The 24957-nt window shown below is 40.7% G+C and overlaps 1 protein-coding gene across 3 annotated transcripts; it reads right to left on the bottom strand.

Annotated features, from left to right (window-relative positions):
* Positions 1–1873: 1873 nt before the first annotated feature.
* On the bottom strand, positions 1874–18668 carry ZRSR2 (zinc finger CCCH-type, RNA binding motif and serine/arginine rich 2). 3 transcript variants are annotated; one of them, XM_062603742.1, is made up of 11 exons: positions 18536–18668; positions 16645–16724; positions 16411–16510; positions 16007–16115; positions 15585–15671; positions 13067–13105; positions 11140–11255; positions 8127–8340; positions 5590–5645; positions 5309–5418; positions 1874–4680 (listed from the first exon to the last, which is right to left on the bottom strand). In XM_062603742.1, exons 1-11 carry the CDS (start codon positions 18580–18582, stop codon positions 4199–4201), a joined length of 1440 nt encoding a protein of 479 aa, XP_062459726.1. In that variant the 5' UTR covers positions 18583–18668; the 3' UTR covers positions 1874–4198. The 3 variants fall into 3 exon arrangements, with proteins under 3 accessions (XP_062459726.1, XP_062459727.1, XP_062459728.1); XM_062603743.1 differs by lacking the exon at positions 18536–18668 and adding an exon at positions 18275–18468; XM_062603744.1 differs by lacking the exon at positions 13067–13105 and having other exon boundaries at positions 18536–18612.
* Positions 18669–24957: the final 6289 nt, after the last annotated feature.

The raw sequence follows: 24957 nt of genomic DNA, 5'->3' as shown, positions 1-24957 counted from the left end.
TTAAATTTCATGTTTTACAGGGAATAGGTTGGGGGAAGCTCAAGCATTAATTAGACTTTCTGGATTGTTTAGGCAAGTTGACTGTTGGCTTGAGTGTCTTCAACTTCACTGAATCTTAGTCTTTAACTGAAAGAGCCCTTCCTAAACATGTGCTGTTCCTTTGGGGTTAATGCCATGATGATGATGGTGGCCCTGTGTCTGTGTTTGGAACGGTACCATGTGTCATGGGTTGTGCTTGTACAGCTCGCTTTGTAACCTGCCTCGTCATAGTTTACCCAAGTGTAACCTTGTCAGTGTTACATATATTTTTTTAACCAGAGACAGATAACTGAATTCAGCTCATTCAACAGTGCTGAACAGAAGGATATGTGGAATAATAGGGATTTCTTTTAATTACAACTTTTGCAGTGAAAGCAAAATCAGCTGCACTCTTTAGATGATGTAAGAAAGTAAATGAAACCTTTAAATTATTAAGTAGCACAAACTTTTAATGTTTTGTAAGAAGTGCTGACCCAGGACAAGAAGCAACAGCATCTTTAAGCAGGCTCTTATGTTTCTTTGGGGAAAAAAATAAAAGAATGTCACTAATGAACTTCCTTAGGGCAATTTCTGATATGCCCAATGGAGTAATGCAAAGCTGAATCCAAGAAAGACATATCGTCATCAAAGGATGTAAAGCTGTGAAGTTACTTGGGTTGCATTCCAGGCCTCCTGCTCTATGAGCAATAGAAAGCTTTGCATCCATCTGCCACTCCTCACTCTGCTGGTGGTTAAGCTGCTCTGGGCAGGCTGCTGCAGAGGGGAACAAGCCCTGATCCCTGGTGCCTGAGTGCTGCTGGGCAGCACACACTATTGCCTGTGTCCGCAGGAGTTCTCGCCACGCTGCCATTATTTCCCTTCTGCCACTGGGAAATGCACTCTTCCTGCTGGAGATCTCCCTGCCAGGAAAGGCCTCCCTGCTGCCTTGACAACTTCTTCCCACTCTGTGTCAGCACCTGCTTTGCCCATCACCGTAACCCACCTCAGCCAGCCTTTCAGAATTCACAACTGAAAGAACTTTGAAAGCCACTGCTTTTAAGCAGCCACAGAAATGTAGAATTCTAGACTGGTTAAGGGGCCTTAAATATCATTCAGCTCCAACCCCCTACCATAGGTAGGGACACTTTCCACTAGACCAGGTCACTCAAAGCCCTGTCCAACCTGGCCTTGAACACTGCCAGGGATGGGGCAGCCACAGCTTCTCTGGGCAACCTGTGCCAGTGCCTCATCACCCTCGTCCTTCAAACCAAACCAAACCAAACCTTGGCCAATATGAATTCAGTTTCTAAGGTCCTTTTATGTGGAATAATGCAGAATAACAGGCAGTGAAAACAAGTTATTCCTTGAAAATTTAAATCCTTTCTGTGTTCTTCTTGGGTTTCTCCCCTTTGGAAAGGGAATTAAGCTTAACATTTAAAAACTTCTAGTCTTTTTGTCTCTTCAGAATAAAAAGCTCACTCAGCTAATAAGGAAACACAAAACCATGCATGTAACACTAAAGATTATGAAGTAGGGAAACACTATTGAAGTATATGGAAGTCAGAAAACTGGTTGAATCCCAGGTTTCATGCTAAAAAATACAAAATAAATATCAAGTTTTACAGCACTCAGTTTCTGTGTACTAAACAGATTGCATGTAGAAGAGAATGATAATTACAGCTACCAGTCCTACACTGTACAGGTACAGCCAGTACATTTGGGTCCAGGCCTCAAGAAAAAGAAGCTGAAGCTTCAGCCATTATAGTAGCAGAAATAAAGTATATTTAAATTTTTACATGCACCTCTGAGCAAGTATTTTTTTTTTTTTTTATTATAAGAACTTATTTTTTAAAAAAATACAGCAGCTCAGGTTCCCAAATCCCATTACAAAACCATGGGGACACAAAGCCTAATTACCTGTGGAATTCTCACATGGGCATTAGCTGGCACCCAGTTTCTAATCCTGCAGAAGCCTGCTTTGCTGGTCACGGGTTCCCACCACCCATTCCACTACTGCCCTTTGAGCTCAGCAATTGATTTCACTCGGATAATGCTCAGCTATGGCCTGCCACCTGACACAGGATATACAGTGCACTACAGGTGGCAGGAGTCAGTCTCAACCAGCAGGCTGGTGCAGCAGCAGCTGTGGGAAGCCAGCAGCACCATCCAAAGGGAGGTGTTACTGGCCTGCCAGTTCAATCCTGTTCCAGGGAGCCGAACTGGCATTTGCCACATTCTGCATCAGTGACCCAACTAGACAAGTGAGCATCTATGAAAAAATAGAAACCTTGGGGAAAATCTGCCTGTAAGGTCTAGTCACAAAAAAAGTACAGCACAAGAAAGCAGTGGTCACAAATTTCCCAAATGTAATTTAAAACTTAGTGCTGTCTATCCTTTGAAATATGCCTTTAAAACAAAGTTGTTATTTCAAAAGTTATGCTATTAAGTTACAAGTCCTACATCTGTTAATAACTAAAACATTTAATCAAATTAACTAAGCTACAATTCTGCCTACCGTTATGACAATATATAGTGAAAGTCGTTTCTGAACTGAACATCAATATATAGCACTTTTGTTGTATTACTCCATATTGGACAACAATTACACATGAAAGAAGGAAAATGTATAATCAGCATGCTAGGTGCAGTATGCATTTAGAAAAGCAAAAATATATATATTATACCCAGAAACAATGTTCATTCACTCTGAACTATCCTTGGGGAAAAACATTCTTGTGAGGAATGCTGTCATAAAGTTTAGATATCCAGATTTTCTGTGGGACTTTATTACTTTGTAGGAATTGTTAATGAATACCAATTTGGGATCACTGCATTTCTGCTTTAGGCTTCTGACTTCAGTGGTCAGAACTGTATTCTAATAGCGGAAGCCCAAGTTCTTTGGAGAGGCTGAAGAGATGGACGTGCCTCTGCAGACCCTTCAGGGCACCGTCAGTGCCACAATCTGCTCTCCAAGCACCTAAAGACACCTACGTACCCAAGTTAAATACCGTAAGTTAAACAGTGAAGTACAGTCCAACTAACAGCACAAGTCTTCCATTTAAAAGGGGAGAAATATTTGTAAGGATTTATCTAATTGCAGGTACTTTGCTAATAAAGCTGTCACTTAAAAAACATTTTTTCCCTGATAACTTCACTTTTATGTACCCTGCTCTCCACCTTGACTGTAGGAAAACTAGGCAGTAGGGTGCCTTAAACCATTTGTAAGATAAGCCTAAAAAGTCAAGTCCTCCTCTCGCAAAAACCTGAAGTATTGTTTCACTTATAAACCCTTCAGTTTCTTTAGCCACTCTGCCAGCATCCTGAGCCTTCAAAAGTACATATATGCATCTTTGGTTACCAGACGTGCACTTTTCCACCGCTCCTTCACAGGTCAGGCAGGTTGTTTTCAACTACAAATGGTATGCAACCAAGAGCTAGGACAGTATTTTCTATCCCCACTCGAGGATTACAACCTCATGGTCTCCACTCATACTTGGGGATTAAGATACTGAATAAATCAATTGTTTTTCTGTGTACTTCCTACTTGGTTTTAGTCTACTGCAATCCCTACAGGCACTTAACTCAGCAGCTCCATCAGGGGAGAGAGAAAAATCCAACACAAGTGACCACAAAGCTCCTACTGGGAAAGTATTGTACAATCAAACAGCAATGTCTTTTAGATCCCTTTTCTCCAACTCATAACAGGATTATATTTACTTTGTCTTGAACGAGATTTCCCATGAACAGATGGAAAATATAAATGGCAGTCTTCTACAGAGGCTTCAGGTTGCAATATGCTGCAGTGTGAATTTACAGCACACTGGCTGTTCTGTACTAACTCCTTAAAAGGAGAGTAAACATTTAACACACACGTAACACAGAAATAAGCATATACCAAGTAAGCTTTACTTCTCTCTCTATGTGTACTTGGTATGCATCCAGGTGTTGCAGCAGTTCAGAAGGACAGAGTAGCTAGAGTACTTGACATTCACACCTTATATAGGACTTAAAACTTTTAATTTTCTGAAGCTTAGCACACAATGAATTAGGTTCCTTTATTAGGAAGAAACATTTATTGTGCAAGAACACTTTATTTGAAACTCAAATATCTGGTGCCCTATTGGAAAGATTGCTTTGTCAGCTCTAGGTTTGATCAATTAGCAATTTCTGAAAGTAATTCTCACTTTGTTTTGGGAGTTTCACTATTCTTTCCTCTGCTGCTTGATCTCTTTTTACCCCTGCTCCTGGATCGAGAGGAACTCCGGCTTCTGCTCCTGCTGCGCGTTCGACTATGACTTCTGCTGCGACTGCGGCCTCTCCTCTTTCTGCCCCGGCTGTGAGACCTCCTCCGTTCTCGGCTTCTTGACCTTCCCGATCGACGCCTTCTCTTGTTTTTGCGGCGGTTCTTTTTTCTCTCAGATTCTCCATTTCTCCGGTAAGAATGATCTGGGCTGGGGCTGCCCCTTCTCCTTGAGCGGCTGTAATAGTCATCACGATGGCTTGTCCTTTTTCTCCTTTCAGAGTTTTTAGACGACTGATTAGTCCGTTCAGGAGAAATACGTATGTCTCTATTGGCCTCCCAAAACTCATTGTTTGGATTTTTGAATACATGAAGAAAATTGCAGTGTTTCCCTCTTGGACACTTCTGCCTTTCAAATAAGCCTGCAACAGATTAGGGTTTGCTTTTTTTATGAACCAGACCTGTTAAATCCCTTTCTTCATTATGTGCCTACCAGAAAGAAACTTAATAAACTGCATTTCACATCTTCAAACAGAAAAACATGCATCTGACCTCCCGTCAATTTAATTCACACAAGATTAGTTTTCAATATGTACATTCCTTGGAATTAACTTTCTAACAGCTATGAAGGTTTTAGCTTAAAACAATTTTCATAAATACTTTTACTACCTTAATCTAAGAATGTAAATATAGGTAAGTCGAATGTGATAGTTACTGCTAAGAACTGATGGTTCAGAAACTGCTGTTGCTTTTTAAAAATAAATTGGTACTTCCTGTAGTTTCACTTTAAGATTATTATTTCCAAAGCATAGATCCAAACCTTCTTTTCCAGTCCAAGGCACACCCACTAGAACAATTCAGACACACATGTGACATGGCAGGAGTATTCCCTTTCCTTCCTAGATCTGCAGTCAAGCAAATCAGCATGTTTGTCTTCCAAACAGAAATGAACTACAACATTAGGCAGATCTGAAAGCTACAGGCTAATTCCCTCTTTTTCACTTCCAGAAGTACACTTTCAGTAACACACATTCTCAGTTTGTGACTCACCACATATAGCAGTTTTCCACCTTGTCACAGGACAAAATTCACAATGAAGCTGTCGGCCTGCATACCATCGTCCACTGAAGAGAGCAAGAGCTGCCTGGCAGTCCTTCTCCCTTTGATAAGTAAAAATGACAAATCACGTTATCATCCTACAATCACTTATTATTTACCAATTTTAGGCTCCCATTACAGTATGAGAATGAATCAACTGGATTATACAGACAGTGTTTTTTACTGAACTTTGGAGTTTAGCTGTAAAACTGTGTAAGACTGTGAGTACTTACGACTGATACTGGACATATACATTTCCTCGAAGGTGAGGCTCATAGTTGCAACTGACCTGAGAGGATGGAAACATAAAGTTGGCACAACTCAAGGTTTATGCTATACAGCAGCTCACACATGCTAAGATCCTGCTATTCCAATATATCACAGCTCATCAATGTGAACTTACAAGTGATTCTTCTGAAAACTTAGTTTTAGCCAAAAAAAAAAAAAACAAACCCAAAAAATCCCAAACAAAACACCCCACAAAACAAACAAAAAACCACCCTTCTGACTTATGTTTGATGGTTTCCAGCATTATGCTTTTATTAACTCAGGGACCTCTGCTTCACTTAGTCTGCAAGACAGCCTGTACTAATTGTCTTGCATTTGTCTGGACCACCTCTACTCTGCAACAGCAAAATCCTGCTCTGAAAATGACCAGTAGTATCCTCACGTGGAAATCATAGAATCATAGAATCGTTAGGGTTGGAAAGGACCTTAAGATCATCTAGTTCCAACCCCCCTGCTGTGGGCAGGGACACCTTACGGTAAACCATATCACCCAAGGCCTCATCCAACCTGGTCTTGAACACTGCCAGGGATGTAGGATTCATTACAGTAAGAGAATCTTTAGAGCCATTTACCTTCACAGCATCCTCATGAGATGAGTTAGAAAAGCTGAAGTCGCTAACTTTCATCACTGAACAGTTCTGAAACACCTTTTTTCATAATGATTTAGAATTCAAAGTGTATCTAAAGGTCTCAAAAATACATTATTCAACTTCCAAAAAGCTTGTTGCTAGTTACAAAAGATTCTGAGGTGGGATGGCCCAAGCAGGCAAGAACCCAGTTCTCCAGGGCAGAAGAGCGTACCCAGCTTCTTTTGACTCGAGGCCTCTTCTGATATCAGCACCTAATGAGGCAAGTGGCTCCTTTCTTCACTGAACCGCGACCGGCCCTCAGAGAACACCTCTCTGTCCATTGGATTAGGCAAGGGCTTCAGACACAACCACAAGCAGTTGAATAATTAAATAGTACAGAATAAGCAGTCAAGCTCTGAGATAAACAATGTCAACACAAAACCAAGAATGGTTTTGCCATAGACATTTTTGGGTGGGAAAAGAAGTGTGTTTTGTCAGATCTGCCAGATTCTGATGTAGCTTCCCAGAAAGAACAGCAAGAATAAAACCTTAGGCCACATTGAAAATGGAAGTCATCTCTAAGATAGGGGTGTGCATAATCTGATTCCAAATGATAGCAGAGACTCAGCTCACAGTTAAGACCCCTGCAGCCAACATGCAATTTCTGAGTATCTCTAATAAATGAAAACACCCGTGAGAATCACATTACAGTTGCACAATTGCTTCAGAAGCTGAGAAATGCCATGCTAAAAGTTCTTACCCCATTATTAGTCACAGGGACCCAAGAAGGTGCAACTTTGCACAGTTGCATATAGCAATGATACAAAGTCAAGGATCTGAGTTAGATGGTGAGACAGCATTTCCACCCACACTTCATCGGGAATCTATATCCCATCTTCTAGGTTGGAGCATAGCCTGCTAATACTCCATGAGTCAAAATGTGGAGAGGATGCTCCTCCAAACCAGTGAAGGTTTTTTACCTACAAAGCTTATACAGCTATTGAAAATTCACTTTTTCTACTTTCCTCTTTTTTTAAATAATGCAATCTCAGTTCTGAGGCAGCTGTCAGTAGATGGAAACAATAGGAGAAAAGGCACTGCCTGCCTCCTGGTGACTGCAGGAAAACACTCAGGAATGGCAAGCAGGAAAGGATGCTGCACTAGACTTCACTGCAAGGCAATTTCACTATCCAAGCCGCGTATTTTGAAGCGACATGGGACTGTAAACACACATCATTCATCTCTGGGGTCTCCATACACAGGTCCCTGTTTTTCCCCCATAAGAAATCATAATATAAATGGGGAAAATTCAGTACAGAACGTTCAGCAAACCAAGCACACAAAGGATATATGACAAATCTCGACACCATTTACGTAACTTACCTTTTTATAATTCCTCCTAACAAAACATCTACTACTGTTGCAATTCATTGTAATTTGATATTATTTTATCCAACAAGCTCTAAAGTTACACTCTTTGGGTTTATAGTCCAAATACATTTTATATCCCCACTATTTAATTCCTTAGGCACAAATATAATAGCTCAGACATATTGTCTAACAGTCTTAGTGGACCCTCTGGGGCTTATCAAGGGCTAAGTAAAGCAGGGACTGTGAGGTAAGTGGACTGTTGAGCAGTATGAGTAACTTGCAATATAAAAGTACAAGCTTTTATAACAGTCAAGGGAACAGGACAGAAGATTTACCCGGAGTAAGACAATGCTCTATAACAGCATTGACAAGTTTACAAGTGACATGAGAGACGTACAGTTTGCTGTAAGGAAACTGTATAGTTCTCTTGTGTACATGGGATTTAGCTAAGGCATGCTGGACACAATTCCTGATAAGGCTAGTAAAACACAACTTAGGTGGTATATGTTAGATATTTAACAAGCTTACATTCAGATGCATACCTTGAACTGCACAACCTTCCCCACATTCTGAAACTCAGGGAGCACGTCCTCGTAGAACTCCAGGAACTGCTGATAGGTCTCCTCGTCACTATACTCGAGGCTTGCATCTGTGTCATAGTCATCTCTCCGGCACTGCTCCATGCCAAAAGTAATGAACATCCCTCGAACGAGTAGTGTCTTACTAGATGTTGGATAGTTATGCTTGCGAGAACACCTGCGCATTTGTAGTGAAGAAAGGAAAGTAAAAAGATTATCACTGTGAGCCAAAGATGCATCTATTGAAACTTCACAAATGCTTCCCATTTCAAGTTACACATATTACAACAGAAAATCAGTTAGGCAAAGATTAACATACTTCAATTATTAAAACAGTTATTTCAGAAGTGAGTTTACATATAACCTTAGTGCTTTCTGCCATGCATAAATACATTCTTGCTTAAAAAAGCACATCTGCAAAAGCTGTAGGTACTAGTAACACAGTAAGAGCTGAAGTTCTTTTAGGCTTCTAGGTTTAAACAATGTTCCCCACTTCTGAAGGGCTTTATAGAAAGACTACTGACAATCTTTTAAGACATTTTAAAGCAAGTCCTTGCTCTTTATTTTGCAACTGGAACAACTTTTACTGAAGTTTTTCTTATCATACAGAGGTAGGGAGAAGAATTGAGGGAAGGAACGCACATTTAGACCTGAAATTGGATGAGTACAAGATTGGTGTTTTTCCACTTCTAAAAAAAAAACTAAATTAAAAAAAAATGGATTCTTCTAAGTAAGTCTTACCTTAAACTGCATCTTCTTGGCAGCCAGAAAAGTATTAGACCTCCCTCATCATCCATCATGTTCAGGCTATCTCCCTCACATGCTAAAACAAAGTTCTGCTCTACAAACCTTTAGTTTTAGTACGAAAATGGATTTTAGCCATCGTGTTTATTTCACTGCGCTTTATGATCTCCATTTCAAACACTGCCCTGAGCAACTGGGTCATGCACTCTCCAACACATTTCTCCTTTTCAAGACATGATCAGAAAAAGTCAGACTAGTCTACTCTCTTTATCTAGCACTTGCAAAGCACAGACAAATTGGAGGAGGTCAGGTCTCAAAATGGGCAACTGCAAACTAGACTTCAGATCAGAAGTTTCTTTCTGTATCCAATCAGTCAGAAATTGACTCTCACTTTCTGGTTGACACTTCTGACTTAAAAAAACTACCGACAAAAACAAAACTCCAAACCCAAAACTAAATCCAGAGACAATTCATTTGTTCTATTTGAACAGAATCATAGAATAGAAGCTCATAGAATAACAGCAGCTCAAAATATACCCAACCAATACTGTCTGTACACAAAATGAATACAGCATTTGACAGAACACAATCAGCCTCGAGGAAAATGAATTACCCAAAATCCAGTATTACTACAAAATATTAGGGTTTGAATTACTGGAGAAATTAATAATGGTGAACTCAGCCAGTTTTTACCTTCTTCAAGACATAGTGAGCTTTGACAAGATTCAGCAATTATTTTATTGATAATACTGACTCTCAATTTTTCACCACTGAGGTCCTTTTCAGCTTCCGACCCATTCTTCTAGTCCTTATCCTAGCTGTACCTTGGTCCTTCAACTTATCGTCAACACCAGAGGTTAAAATGACCAGAATATGGAGGAAGCAGGTATATCAGGAGGAGGAAGGAAGATGAAGGAGAGGTAGCTGATGTCAACAACAGGTGAGACAAGAAAGGTGGAATATGATATTTCTCAGTATTTACCAAGGCTGTTCACAGTTCAAAGCAAAACTGATTTTTATGCAATCCATCATTAATCCAAGGAGATTACCTCCATTAAATATCACTGAAACACAAATACTATTAAAAAATATAAAGAACTAAACATCTGAAAAGCAAAAATGCTGCCTGCAGTGAAATAGCTGGCCAAAGTTTTATTTAGGAATTCTGACACATATTTCAGAATAAAGATGTATAAGAAGATGGAGCTATTGGAGCAAGTGTAGAAGAGGGTCGCAAAAATGATCAGGGGGCTGGAGCACCTCTCATATGAAGATAGGCTGAGAAAGTTGGGGCTGTTCAGCCTGGAGAAGAGAAGGCTGCGTGGAGACCTCATCGCAGCCTTCTAGCATCTGATGGGGTCCTACAAGGATGCTGGGGAGAGACTCTTCATTAGGGACTGTAGTGACAGGAGAAGAGGTAATAGGTTCAAACTTAAACAAGGGAAGTTTAGGGTATATATAAGGAAGAAGTTCTTTACTGTGAGGGTGGTGAGGCACTGGAATGGGTTTCCTACAGAAGTTGTGAATGCTCCATCCCTGGGCAGAGATCAAGGCCAGGTTGTATGGAGCCTTGGGTGACATGGTTTAGTGCAAAGTGTCCCTGCCCATATCAGGGGGGTTGGAACTAGATTATCTTAGGGTCCTTTCCAACCCTAACTATTCTGTGATTCTGTGTGGACTTGAAGCTTCCACAGAGTTGCATTATCTCATAATTATCCACAATTTACACCACACCGAAACAAATTACTTCTAGGATAGAGAAGGCTACAATAGCTGGACAGTAGTATAAATTAGTAAAATAGCCTTATTAGTTTATGCTGACAATTCATATAATAAGTATCAGAGTCTTTCTCTGCTGAGTTATAGTTCCTCCATAATACACACAAAAAAATCAGGGATTTTTAGCCAGATGACATACCAAGCCTGTACTAATAACAAACATATTCTGTTTGAATATATCTGTGCATGCTTCAGAGCAAAGGAAAAGTCAGTCTGACCAATGTAACCAGGATGCAACATCAGTAATTTGCCTTAACAACAAACAGTTCAATTCCAGCTAGGGAACGCTTTCGCTTTCAGTGTCTGGTTCCATCATGAATAACATAACCACATCCAAATAAATTAAAAGTAATTTGCATAGCAATTTTTCTTCAGTTTGCATATGACCTAATGAAGTTGCTTCCCTTTCATCTCTCCAAAACACTCCTTTGCTGGTAAATATTCAATTAATTACCTGTCTCCGAATCGGCAGGAACCTGTTTTAATGTAGAATGGGCAATTCGCTCTATCCTTCTCTGTTCCTATATTCTCTGGGGGTTCTGGGTTATGCCAGGTCACACCATTTTCCAGCTGTGTGGAAAAAAAAAAACCCAAACATTAAAATACACAGAAGTTAAAAAAGAATAAGGAAACACAATGTCAAAATAAAACCACTACCACCAATTAAATTCATATGTAGTTATAAGCACCATGTTACTACAAGGCAAGCTGAACCTACTTTAAGCACTGTGTTACTACGCTGCCAAGTGGCTTGGGTCTCTGGTGATGGACACCTCTTTTCTTGGTACTTGCTCAGTTTTAAGAACAAGCCTTTATTATTTTTTTTTTAACAACAATAACAAAAAAATGACTAAAGTGGATGCTTTCTTCTGTTAAATGAAAAACAGAAAAAGAGTATTTTGCTCCTTGAGCAGCAACTTCATTTGTTTTCCACAGGAATTACAAATATTGGACAGGTTCTTTCCATTCAGCTAAGCCAGTTAGCTACTTCGGCCCAGGACCTGCTGAGCAGCCCTTTATACACCTGGCAGATAGAAAGCTAGGACTATTTATTCATTAGTCTCTGCAACAGCTCAGAGCTCAGTAAGGTTACCATCATTATTATTTTTGTGCAGCTAGAAAAGGCTAAAATAATAGTAACATGCCAAAGGCCAGAATTAAAAAAAAACAAAATAAATTCAGCTGGCACTGGAAGTAAAAGCCTCCATACTATAATCTCAGGCCATTAAAAATTTCTGTAATTCAAAATGGGATTATCAAGTTGCAAGCCATCACTGACCACAGAAAGGCACATTTTAAAAAGGGAATTTTCATTTTGTTAACCAAGAGATTTGTACAGCTGACTCACCTAAGTTCTCATTTAAAATCAACTGAAAACTGTTTACTTACAAGCAGCATTTGACCCTGCTACTAGTTCTGTTCATGACTCTCGGACATAATTTTCTTGTAACTTAACAGCACCATTGCTCCGACAGCACGTAACTGATCCCTGTGCTGATACTATAATGAAGTGTCTAACATAGCACATTTCTGCCTATTCCTTTGCAGAAATGACTGCTAATACATCTTGAGCTCTGGGCAGATAGCTCAGAGCATTTTTCCACACATATTATGAAACAGATATATTCCCTACCTAAAGAACAGTTTAAACATAATTTGGAACTTAATTCAACTCCAATGTAGCTATGGCAATCAACATTCAGTGGGTTAACTAGATTAAAACTTCATTTTCAGATTCACACAGTGGTTTAAGCAGAGCAAGAATCTTCATGAGTTTAACACAGGACAGGAATACAAAGCCAAATTATTCTGTAAGGCAGTGGGAAGACTGAATTGATCCTCCTTAAGATTCAAATGAAAACCACACGCTGCCAGCTTGAGATCCATGCTTTTCCAGGCACCCAAGCAGTCAGCTTCTCCCTCCCATACCTTTCATTTTTCCCGTTACAGATCCCTGCCCTCCTCTACTACAGAATCCTTCTATTTACAGCCTGCCATCTGCTTAAAAAGACAAGTTTGTCTTGCCACCCAGAAGGACTGACAGATTTATTGAGAATTCTAATTCACATATAAACCACCACACACAGTGTTTAGCCTTTTTTTTTTTTTGAACAGCACATAGCAGTATTTCCGGATTTATTTTGATTCAGATCTCCTGAAGAGGAATAAGCATGCACAACTGCACTGACACCAACCAGCCAGAAATATGCTTAATTATGTTCCACCCAGTAAATAATTGTTTATAGCCATGCAAGCCACTACATATTAAATTTATTCAGGCCACTAGGCTCTTGAGAGCAGATGGACAACATGCTAGAAGGGAACACTGGATAGCAATTAAATTACTTTTCAGTTCTTTTTGAGAAAGTCTCTGAGCATACCTGGCTTTCAGCTTGATCCAGCATCCTCTGCACAGCTGCCTATAAATGGTGCAAACACAGGACTAGTGAAAACCCTGAAGACACACAAAACATCTGGTTTCTTTAGTTAAGAACCTAATTTACAATATTCAGTGATTATACATAATAAAAGTTTGATGGGGTTTGCTTTAAAAATGGAAGGCTTACTTTTGCTCTGTAGCAATTCAAGTACTACAAAGCTGTTAAAGGATACATCAGACAACACCTTTGTGTAGATGATTTTCTAATTTAAATGCTAGACAACTTTAAGTTTCATTTTCTCTTTTAAAACTATCATTGAGCTACTGAATACTTATATACCTCCTGCTCTAGTACTCAGTCTGGTTACAGACAGGTTCATCATCATTTAGCTGCCCTAAGCTTTTCAACTTGGAACATTCTATGTAACACATAGAAAAACACATTGCTTAGTGAGCTTCTGTTAAAGCAAAATATGTAACTGTTAAGAAACTTTAATATCATAAGTTCACTGTATCTAGCCTTTGAAATACCAGAAAACAATGAGGTTATTTTTCCCCTTTCTTCTTCTAAGTTGGCTGAGCAAAACAAGTCACCCTCCAAAACTGGCTGGAAATGCGTTCTAACAAATTATGCTCGGATGTTACAAGAAAAAAAGAAAAAAAAAATTTAAACCTAACCAATACAAGAAAACTTTGTTCTCATTTGGAAGAGAATTAATTAAATTAAAAAAGAGCAAATTTAAAAAAAAAAAAAAAAAGCAATCCAACATGAGGATCCAGACAGCATTATCAAGTATGTCAGATACTATTCACCTTAATAAAGAAAAACAAATCAAATCAAACATCGTAAAAAAAAACCAAAACCAACCCCAAAATACACACCAAAAACTAAATAATCAAAACCCCAACCAAAACACCATCAAATCAGAAAACCTATTTTCTCACCTTAGGGAGAGAATTTTATTTTATTTTTCAAATCACTAACTCAGAATTTGAATAAACTGCTGTTTAAAGAGACAGGCAAAATCAACTTTCTGCTGCTGAAATGAGTGCCTCCATTCACAGCTGGGTACGGTTTCCCTCTGGGTGACTGTCAATGCCCTCTATGAGCCAATTCAACCCACTAAACCAGTAAAATAGTAACCCAGAAAAAAACACAACAACAACCAACCAAAACCCTCCCAGCCAACAAAAACCCAAACCAACCAAACCAGCCAACAACCAAACCAAAAAGAAAGCAGCTTCCATCTAGTTCAGGGAACCAAATTAGCTCACTGCGGGCTTGGGCAAAGCCAGACACAAGGAGATGGAAGGAATAAAATCCAGCTGTTACCACTGAAGCAGTTGAACCTGCTTGAACTCTCTTGAAACTATATCTCAATGTTAAATAAAGGACATAACCATTATTTTCTCTCCCTATTCTACAAAAATAGGACACTTCACACAAGTGGAAGTAAGACGGGAAATACAACTGCTGTCCTTTTTCATTGCCCATGCAAGTGTTATGTAAGTAGTGACAAAACCAACTATTGCATGCAGGAGCCAGTCCTGCTCGCTCATGTCTCTTCTCCTGCTGTGGCTATGAGACACAGCAGCAAGACACCTCCCAGTGAAACAACAGGACTCTTTTGTGATTGTTGAGAAGCTAACATGACCGATCCTAGAAAGCTGCCATCACCCTTTCCTGGTGATAGGCCAGTCCTCACGTTGGAATTCTCTACAGGACATCTTACATCCAGGCCATTCAACTTCTAAAACTTAAGAAGAATGTATTGTTAACAGAAAAGTTATTATTGCCTTGTATCTTCAGTACCATTTTTATTCCACTCAAAGAGCTCTGAAAAAAGATACGTTCTGTTGGATGAGTCGGGTAAAGAAGAGCTGTATCTTTTAAGAACTGTGTTAAGGAACAGCAGCAATGTAATTCCGTATTCCATATCCTCATAGAGCATTTTCTTCAACACTGGCTGTATTCAACTGGGACATTTTAAGGAAGAAGTTCTTTACTGTGAGGGTGGTGAGGCACTGGAAAATGTTGCCCAGAGAAATTGTGGCTGCCCCTTCCCTGGAAGTGTTCAAGCCCAAGGCTGGACAGTGCTTTGAGCAACCTGGTCTAGTGGAAGGTATCTCTGCCCATGGCAGGGGGTTGGAACTGGATGAGCTTTAATGTCCCTTCCAATCCAAACCATTCTGTGATTCTATTAAGTAAGGATTATCTTTAATGCATGATGCAAAAAGTGTACAACAGAACCTGAATTCACAGTGTGCTTTTGTATTTAATAGATACAGAAATTGCATACTATGAAAACCTAGTTGCTTCTAGGTATATGGATTCACTGTATCCTCTTTATCAGTGAATAACAGTTTCAGGAATATAGACAGAACCAAGAGCAATAGTATTCTAACACATTTATACAATGGCTAATTAGACTGAAATCCCTCTTCCAACATTCAGACTGCTGTATCTGATAATGTAAGAAGATATGTAACACGTTTATCCTCCCACTGCCAGGAATCACCTCTCTCTCTTTCTTCTCCTGCTGCTTCTGCTGTGCCGCTTCTTTCTCTTTTCTTTGCTGCTCTTCCCACTCTTCTTTTATCTTCCTCTTTATGATTAAAAAAATAAAAAAAAAATATTTAAGGAAACTAATGCTTTATATCAATCAAGTTCAAAACAATCCTGTTGTAATACAACTCCCTGACCATTAAGTTTTCATCCAGTCATAAGCAACTAAACCTCTAGAGAAAAAAAGAAAAAAAAATTAAAGAGCCTTTTTTTTCCCTGTTTTAATTTTGCTCTTCTAGAGTGGAAGAAAGAAGAGCTTACACTTTCAAACATATCGACATCAAGAAAACTGAGTCCATTACAGAACAGTAAAAGATACTACACTAAATCTAGCTTGCTGCCAGACACAATTGTAATACTCGATTTATACATCACCTCTTCTTCTTCCTGACGTTTTCTTGCAGCCTCTTCTTTTTCTTTCTTAAGCTTGAACTCTTCTTGGGCCTTTTCTTCTCTCAGCAACCACTGTTCATGTAGCTTTTGTCTACCAAGGAAACCAGATACCACTTAGACAAAATTTAATGACTATCCACAACTGATAGAATTCTCATGCATACAATTCAAATGTTATTAGTTCAGGAATAACTACAGGTCATCCAATCTTCATTAAAAAAGAAAATTCCATAGGAATCATTCAGACTTTAGAGAAAAAACTGTATTGCCCAAAATAGACAAAATGGATTCAATTTTACAGACTATACTGAAACTTTTCAAAGTATCAAAGTGTAATTAACTACAAATGCATCTACTGCATATATGGCATTTTCTAGATTCTTCACCTTTCTGCCTCAAGTTTCTTTTCTTCTTCTTCTTCTTCCTCTTCTTCTTCCACTTCCTCCTCTTCCTCCTCTGACACTGATTCATCTTTTTCTGTAGTTTCTGAGAAAACCCACAAAACAATGCATCTAAATAACGGGATGCTGCACTTAGCAAAGATATACAAAATTATATCCTTTAAAAAAACAAAAAAATCACAACCTACTCGTTCCACTAACAATACAAACCACACTTACCAGAGTCTCTTAGTTTGGCAAGTGCCTGCCGCTTTTTTTTTCGTTTTTCTTTCTTTAGAATAGCTCTGTATTTTTGATGGCTGAGGATAAGAAAATATTAATTACATTAAAACAGCCAAGCAAAGGGTTTTTACTTCATAGATGCACTCAATTTACATCAGCAGTCCAAAACCCCACAAACCACAAAATTAACAGCTATTCATAAGAAACAGTAACTCTACAGGGACATCTGACATGATAATGAATCTGTGGCACCTGCTGTCAGAGCCACATGCAGACAGCAGCAGCAATCACATTTGGACACAACACAGAGGGTCTCAACCTTCCAGAGCTGTGCAGTATAGACGTTATTGCCAACTCCATGAACTCTCCCTTAGTTCCTGAAACCTGGATACTAGGTAAGATTAGGGAGAAAAATTTGCGGCTCTCCTATCCTGCAATTTTGGCACACCTTTCATTTCATTCTAGTCTTCCTCTCTTACATAGGGTATGAAATTTTAAGTCCCTTCCCATCTCCTTTGATATTCTCTACAGGCAGCAGCCTTAATGTACAGGTAAGAAAAGCACACTTCACCATCACTGCGCACAATGCTCAGGTCTACTCTTCTGCTACTGAAGCTTGGCCAGATTGATCCTTCCTTGTCTGAAAGCTCAGCAAGGCTGCCTAGAAACAACACCATGCTTTTGTTATGGTCATAAAACCATTAAGTATCTGAAAGCCTTTTCATATCAACCCCTTTTCTATCATATTTCATTCTAACTTTATTCTTTCTAGCCACTTCATAATGGAAAAATAGGAGGGAAGGATGATCTTCAGCTCTTGTCATTCTGCCATGCAAAATATTCAAATAGGAGATCAAAATCTTCAGGTTTTGAAGTATGTAATTCTAAAAGATTCCACAGGTGTAAATCAGGCAGCCAGAACCTCACCTGCATCTCTCACCCTTCTGTTCAGGCTTACTCACAACCTCACCATCTGCATGCTGTCATGGTAGTTATTTCGGCAACAGAGCGCTTGCCCTCAAAGAGCAATGCCTGACCGCATGCAATGCCCACATCTGAGCCTCCTGCCTTTGGTAAGTCAAGCAAGCCTAGTGACTCCTCTTGTAATGCCACCTGCCTGAAGTGAACCTCATCCACTCAGCAGGTGCCTCAGGCCAGCAAATGAGAATAGCTCCTTCCCAGTCCCCACACTTCCTTAGCTGCTCGTGAAGCCTAAGAAACAGAGCCAGCAACTCGCCTCGCTCCCAGCCCACAGCAGCACACGAGGAGGTGGGCAAAAAGCTTAAGCCCAAGGAGCAGCGACTTGGCTCGCTTCCCCTTCCAGCCACACAGCACTGGCGATGAAGGCCACTCCAGCATGTGCAAAGGGTAGGCGCTTGCGAAGACAGGGAGCGGGGATCCCACCATCAGCGGAAGGCGCCGGATTTGCAGGCTGTCTCCCCGCGCCGCGGCCTTTGCCGAGACTCTCGTGGCCGCCTCTTCCCCTGGGCGTGGAGGGCCGACCTCCACCTCCGGCTCCCCTCTTGGCAGCGCCGATCAGTCCCACGGCACTGTGCCCTCCCCCACCCCCATCGGGCCTCTCCTGCGGGATCCCCCCACAGTCCCGCTGGCCATCCCGCGCTCCAACCTCCACCCCCCACGGGCGCCAATTGCACACATCCCGCTCATCTCCCATGCCCGGCGGCGGTCGGTCAGCCATGGCCGCAGCCGCACGTAAACTGCGCCACTCCCAGGCCCGTCCGCGAGGCGGCCTCAGCCGCGGCCGCCGTACGGCCGGGGTGGTGTCGGCCAGGGCTGGGCCACGACCCTCCTCGGGGATCCCCAGGCCCTTCCCCTTTCCCCTAGAGGCGGCGGGGAGGCCCAGTACCGGTACCAGCCTCGGCCTCACCTCAACTTCCCCAGAGGGGACTCGGGCAGCAACATGGGCGCCGCCATCTTGCGTTACCAGGGGGATGTCACGTGATCCCTTGGCGGAAGGGCGCAAAATCCCTTCCGGCAGCCTGAACGGGGAGCGGCGGCGGGCCCGGGTGGGAGGTGCGAGTACGCATGCGCACTGCGCTGCGGGCGGAGACGGGGACGCTCGAAGCCGCCGAGAGGGGGGCGGTGCGGTCTGAGGACGAGCTCCGGTCACCGGAGGCGGGAGGCGGAGGGACTGGCAAGGGTATCTGCTGTCCTTCGGCGACTGTGGCCGGGTCGCTGAGGAAGGTGCTGGGAGGCACAGGGGCTGATGGACTGCAGCCGTGGGTTTCTAGCCGCCCCTCAGCCGTGTGAAGCTGCAGCTCCAGTGAGCTGGGTAGTGAATGCAGGGGGAAGAGGACAAGGTTTGGGTGGCTGGCGGCTACAGCTGTTCTTAGCGTGTTTATGCATTATCAAAGTTACTTCTGTAAAATGTGGGAAACAAGGCCAGAGCTGTTAATGGAATCATAGTAAAATAGAAATGGGTTGGAAGGGACCTTAAAGATTATCTCGTTCTAAGCCCCCTGTCACGGGCAGGGACACCTTCCATTAGACCTCGTTGCTCAAAGCCACATCCAACCTGGCCTTGAATACTGCCAGGGATGGGGCAGCCACAGCTTCTCTGGGTAACCTGTGCCAGTGTCTCACCAGTGGCATAGTGAAGAATTTCTTCCTAATGTCTAATGTAAATCTACTCTGTCAGGTTAAAGCCATTCACCTTTGTCCTGTCACTATGTGCTCTTGTAAAATGGCCCTCTCCAGATTTCTTGTAGGCCCCTTTAGGTACTGGAAGGCTACTCCAAGGTGTGTCCTGAGCCTTTTCTTCTCCAGGCTGAACAACTCTCTCAGCCTGTCTCTATAGGACAGGTGCTCCAGCCCTCTGATCATTTTCATGGCCTCTTCTGGACTCACTCCAGCAGGTTCTCCTTGTAATTCACATCCCTTGCTCTTGTATTCACATCTGAGAAGATGAGATAAAGTTACTCCTCCAGCCAAGAACTAGGATTCAGCAAATGTGTGGAAAAGTAGCATTTTAAATTCCAGTTTATTAAACTGTCTTTAAAGACCAGAATTAATTTAGTCCACTGAATCTTTCTTAGTGGTTACCTTCCCAGACTTCCTGAGTAAAGCAGTACACTTGGTGCACTGTGCAGCAGCTAGCCTGTGTTTTTTTCAGCACATTGCAGCCTGTGCTACGTCAATACTCCCAACTGAAGTGACTAGCTGCTGACAGCTTGTCCTCTCTTACGTTGTGTTGGTTACCTCGTGACATATGTTTGGAAACATGAGGTGTGCAATGCTTGCCAAAAGGCGAGCTTCTAGTTTGTGTCTTGGCTGCTATGAATACAGGTGATGGATAGCTGTCTAGGCCTACAGCCTATGAAACTGCTGAGGAAAGTTACAGCTCCAGTATAGCAGGGGAACATCAGGCTGGTATATTGATGAATTTACCTGATGCTGCTGATATATTCCTATAATTGTCTCTGAGGCATACTACCTGTCTTGATTATAAATGTATTTCATGGCAGGAAATAAATTACAATGCACATACAGTCATGGGTATGATGGGTCGAAATATGCAAGTTGTCAGTAATCAATTCCTCAGCGACATGCATTATAGATTGCAGTCTTCAGAGGCAATGAATTTTTAGGTTTTGCTTGGGCACATTTTGCATAGCCATTAATAATGTACATTGTTGATTAAGATCTAAATTATTGTCAGAAACCACAGTATAGGAACTTGTGCATCCTAGAGGTAGTATATTGCATAAATAATCTGAGCTGCAGGCAAAGAAGCATACCAGAGCAGGCTTTGTCAAAACTGGATTAATTGACCGTGCTGTTTGTTAACAGCATAATGAACATCCTCTTATTTATGCTGAAGCTCAGTGAAGTTACTCAAAGCAAACATGTGACTGCTGTAGTCAGCAGTTATGTTTGCTGTTTGACCAGTGAATATTCAGACCGTGACCTCTCTGCTATTACCTAACAATGTTTCAGATTCTGGATTGTCTTTTAAAATGAAGGATTTGACATTTTTATTACTTTTACTGTTTGTGCAGAACATACATGTGAAACCACACATGATTTGCTGCTTCTTAGGTACAGAAGATGGCAGTATTGTGCACTTTACAACTGATGGACCATTGACACCCATGAAAGTTTTGAAAAAAATACAATAAAACGTGTTTCATAAATCTTATTTCATTAAGTAATTACAACTGTAACATTTCACCTTCTTTTCAACACAGTAAGTGCTGTACAGTAACCTTCATTTATCTGTAAGTCAAGCCTGACTTTCATTGGTATGCTACATTCTGGCATTTTCCTGATATACTTTGGGAAAGAACCATCTTGAGCTTATATATTTCAGCAGTGAAAAGGAGGATCTCTTGTAAGAAAACACAAAATACATCAACTGTTACAGATACTCATAATGGTTCTGGAAAAAGCTCTGGAAAAACACCTCTTTGAAACAGGAATACAATAATTGTGTTTTTCTCCATATTGTTTATTCTTATTAATTTATACACATAATAGCAGTTTGATATTCAAGTGCAGGCACTGAATTCCATACAATTTAATTGATAAGGTGTCAGAAAGAAACAAAAAATGTCCATTCACGTACCGAAAGTAATGTGGCATTCTGGTTGATAGCTGTTAGCCCTTACATGGGGATTATAGACCACAGACAGGCCTTTTCAAGCAGTTTATTTCTGTGGAAACCTACACGAAGTTTATGGAACTCCCATGTTTCCTAAAGAAGAATAAATACACCTGTATGGTATGGTACTATATGAACCCCATCACGGGAAGGCCAGTACTGGATACACTGATGGTACTTCACAGAACAGGGCAGAACAGAGAAACTTTCCTCCTACAACTTGAAGTTACATATCATACTGCATTGTAAGTCTTCTGGGTGTATTCTAAGACCTGTGCACAGAATTCTGTATGCAGCAGACCCACTCTGGGCAAGAGTACAGGTACTCCATTTAGCACACATTTGCACTTCATTTCCTTGTGCTTCTGGTTTCCATTTCTGTCATATTTCCTTCCATTGTGGACTGACATAATCAGATAAGAGCTGTTCACTCTCTTTGTTGTATGCCAAAGCCCTGTGTTGAAAAAAGGAAGGTAATTTTTATAAGCATGCGGGTTACCTAGAAGTTGCCCTCATCATAATTTTGGCCATACACTCCAATAGGAGAGTGGTCCTCATGGAACCTTACTGCTTTTATTTTCCTTCCTGAAGAAAATTGACATAAGAGAGCATGATACAAATGGCAATAAATCACTGGCACTGATTTGTTTGACTAAGAAAGTGATCTTGACTAGGAGACATTCAGGAAGTGTGGGTTTGAGATGGGAAATAGTTTTTGTTGACACTTCAGGGATGTGAATTGTACTGTAACAGTGAAATGATGGAAGCAGCAGCATCCTATGCAACACCCTCTGCAGCCCATTGTGGGCAGTCCTTGGTGCTTTCCAATGCAGAGTGCACATTTTAAGACAATATATGTGAAATCTGGAGATTTCACAATCTGGAGACATCCTTCCCCTGCCTGCTGCCCAGTGGCTACACTACTGGCTCAGATTTCTCATATACTGTCTGATCTGTGAGCACTGATAAAAACCCTGTAACGGTGTAAGTCACTTTTGCATTATTACATTGATGACAGTGGTGGTGGTCCGCATTCAGCACCCTGTTTCCCGAAAAGTTGCTGGAAAAACTCCCGTTTAATGAGACTTAGAGGACCTGGTCTCTTGGATGATACTGTCATTCACATAGATCCTAATCTCATCAGCTTCTGAAGTCAGCAGAAGGTGTGCAGTGTTTCCATTTCACCTGGGGAATTGCAAAGCACTGTGTACAATTAGATCTACAGTTCTCCAGGTACATTTCCATGAGTGACTAATGCTGACAGTAGCACATTGACTCTTTCCTCATGAGAGTTGAACACAGCTATTTAAGACTAAATATTAACTTCGTCAGAGTTTAAAACTGTTAATTTGTCAAATTTGAAAACTGAGGTTAAGTTTGGCCATAGCTGTTAATTAACTTATATGATAGCTCTCAATATTTTACTTTCCTGGGATTTTCCATTTCAAAGCCTTTGAAAGAAGCAGAAAAGTACCTTGCTAATCATGTTGATAAGATTGAAGGGGTTTGTTTGTTTTACCAAGTCATATGCTTTCTTGAAATTTCAGTCCTTTCTTGATTTGTTTGGAAGTCCAAATTACAGTATACTGTTAAGTACATGCATACAGGCAATACATGAACTTCTGGAAGTCACAAACACTGAAAAAAACCATCAGTATACTGGTATTTTCAACAATTCATTTAGTACAGGAAGAGAAATAGTTCCTTGCACTAGATCAGTGATATTTCTGGGATGTAGATTGTGCATGAGATTCTGCATGGCTACCACCTGTAGCTCAACAGTAGTCAGGAAAAACAAAGTTACTATAAAAGAGGAACTATCTAAAAATCTAACACCTCACAGAGTAACAGAGTTAAAGCCATACCTTGCATATATGCATGTAGATTGTCATTTGTTAAAGCAGACGGATGCCTGACTAATTAATTTGTGGCAAATAAATGCAGAGATGCTTCAACAATGCTACTTATCTGTCTAAAATGGGAGCTAAAATGGGTAATAAACCCATGCATGTAAATTTATTACTGAGGTATGAAGTGACAGGATGTCTGTCTTTGTAGATTATGCTGGATAATCTAAAATTACCATGCATGTAGATTTATTACCGAGATATGAAGTGACAGGATGTCTGTCTTTTTACATTATGCTGATAATCTAAAATGCCATTTGTAACCTGAAAGATTAGGGAGATTTTTAAAACAGTATTTAAAAATGCCATTAATTTGAAGAAAAGTTATCTTTCTGCTAACATCTCTCTAGTCTAGCTTGTCCTTCTAGCTTATTTAAAAAACATGCTGGCTTTGGAAAAAGATTCATAGATGTGCAGCAATCAGTTGTTTACATGCAGTGCATATACAACTGGCTAAGCACATGAGCTGTCAGCTGGATGGGTTTTTCCTGGATCCAAACTGCTATGCACATATATATCAACTGTGCGATGCTCTCCCTGTGAGCTCTGAGCTAGGGTTTTTATCACACTGCTGCTTCTCCTGGCCTCCTCCCCTCTCCGCTGGAAAAAAGCATTTGCCTTGCTGCTTGCCAGCAAGACAAATTGGGGAAAATCAGCCACCCCAGCTGGAAGTTAGCAGCCCTGGTCAGGGAACCGAGTCATGTTGTCTGAGGTTGCTCATGCTGGGTGTTGTGTGCCTTCGATGTACTTTGACACCAGCTCCTTGTGATTCTGAGGGAAAGAACTGATTTACAGTGGTTTACAGCAGGGAGGAATGGTGATGCCACGTATCGACGCTCAGTTCTCTTTGCCTTCTGACAGCAGGGAAACCACATTTGGCTTTTCCCTTCCTAAGTTCTCCAGTATTTTCTCCAAAGGTAAAAAAAGGTTCACATGCTCATTATTGAAGTAATGCACATGAATTTAGAATGAAATTGATCACATTCACATTCTTCTAAGGATTTTTTAAATTACAAATTTTACAGAGAAGTCTTTCATACATCGGTACATTTTTCAGTGCTCTCCTTCTGATCCATGCGTATGCAGTGTGTTATTTGAAGCTGTCATTAGAAGTGAATACATGATTTTTATGTTTTCATAGGCATAGATCAAACGTCTGAGCAGATAATGTATCCAGTAATTTTGTACTCAGAACTGGTTGCCTAGTGAGAGCAAACAGGTGCCCAGAAATTAGTCTGATTTAATTACTTCTAAAGATGGGATATCAAGTCCTTTAACAGTGGCTTCTAAAAATAAGATTAAATTAGTAAAACACTAAGTTCTCAATTACCTGAAAGTCCAAGTATTCCTATGTAGTAAATACTGGTTATTGTTTTCCATAAATTTAGTCACACAGTTCAGTGAAATTTTCTCATTCTTGTGCAGGTCTTTGGTTTTGCAGTCTCAAGACACACTTCTCAGTGCTAAAGGACCAACTGAAAGTAATTTTGAAGCTATTTTCGATTTGTGAACTAACCATTAATCAGAGTGGCTACAGGGGGACTACAGCAGCAGAGTGAAATAAAATAATCCTGTCTTGCTACCCAGAATGCAAAGACTGTTCAAGTACTTATGATACATTCCAGTTTCTGAATTCATTCTCCTCTGCATTTCTTAAAGTATTTTCACATGTGTGCATATATGTATACACAGCATGCCATGTCTACAAAACAGAGTATGTGCTTATTCACCATGCTTCTACAAAGTCTCATTTTATTGTACCTCTTCTTATTCTAGTTGCTA

This window comes from Pezoporus occidentalis, unplaced genomic scaffold, assembly GCF_034315485.1.
Source record: "Pezoporus occidentalis ecotype Australia unplaced genomic scaffold, CSIRO_AGI_Poc_V1 ctg81, whole genome shotgun sequence".
Taxonomy (NCBI): domain Eukaryota; kingdom Metazoa; phylum Chordata; class Aves; order Psittaciformes; family Psittacidae; genus Pezoporus; species Pezoporus occidentalis.
This window is presented reverse-complemented; position numbering and strand designations above follow the sequence as displayed.

Coding starts and splice junctions, on each gene's coding strand:
- ZRSR2 (XM_062603742.1), bottom strand. CDS start 18,582: ATGGCGGCGCCCATGTTGCTGCCCGAGTCCCCTCTGGGGAAGTTGAG. Junction 13,106..15,584: donor AGGAGAAGAAAGAGAGAGAG/GTGATTCCTGGC, acceptor CACCATTTATAG/GCAGCTGTGCAGAGGATGCT. Junction 5,419..5,589: donor GTATATGTCCAGTATCAGTC/GTAAGTACTCAC, acceptor TACTTATCAAAG/GGAGAAGGACTGCCAGGCAG.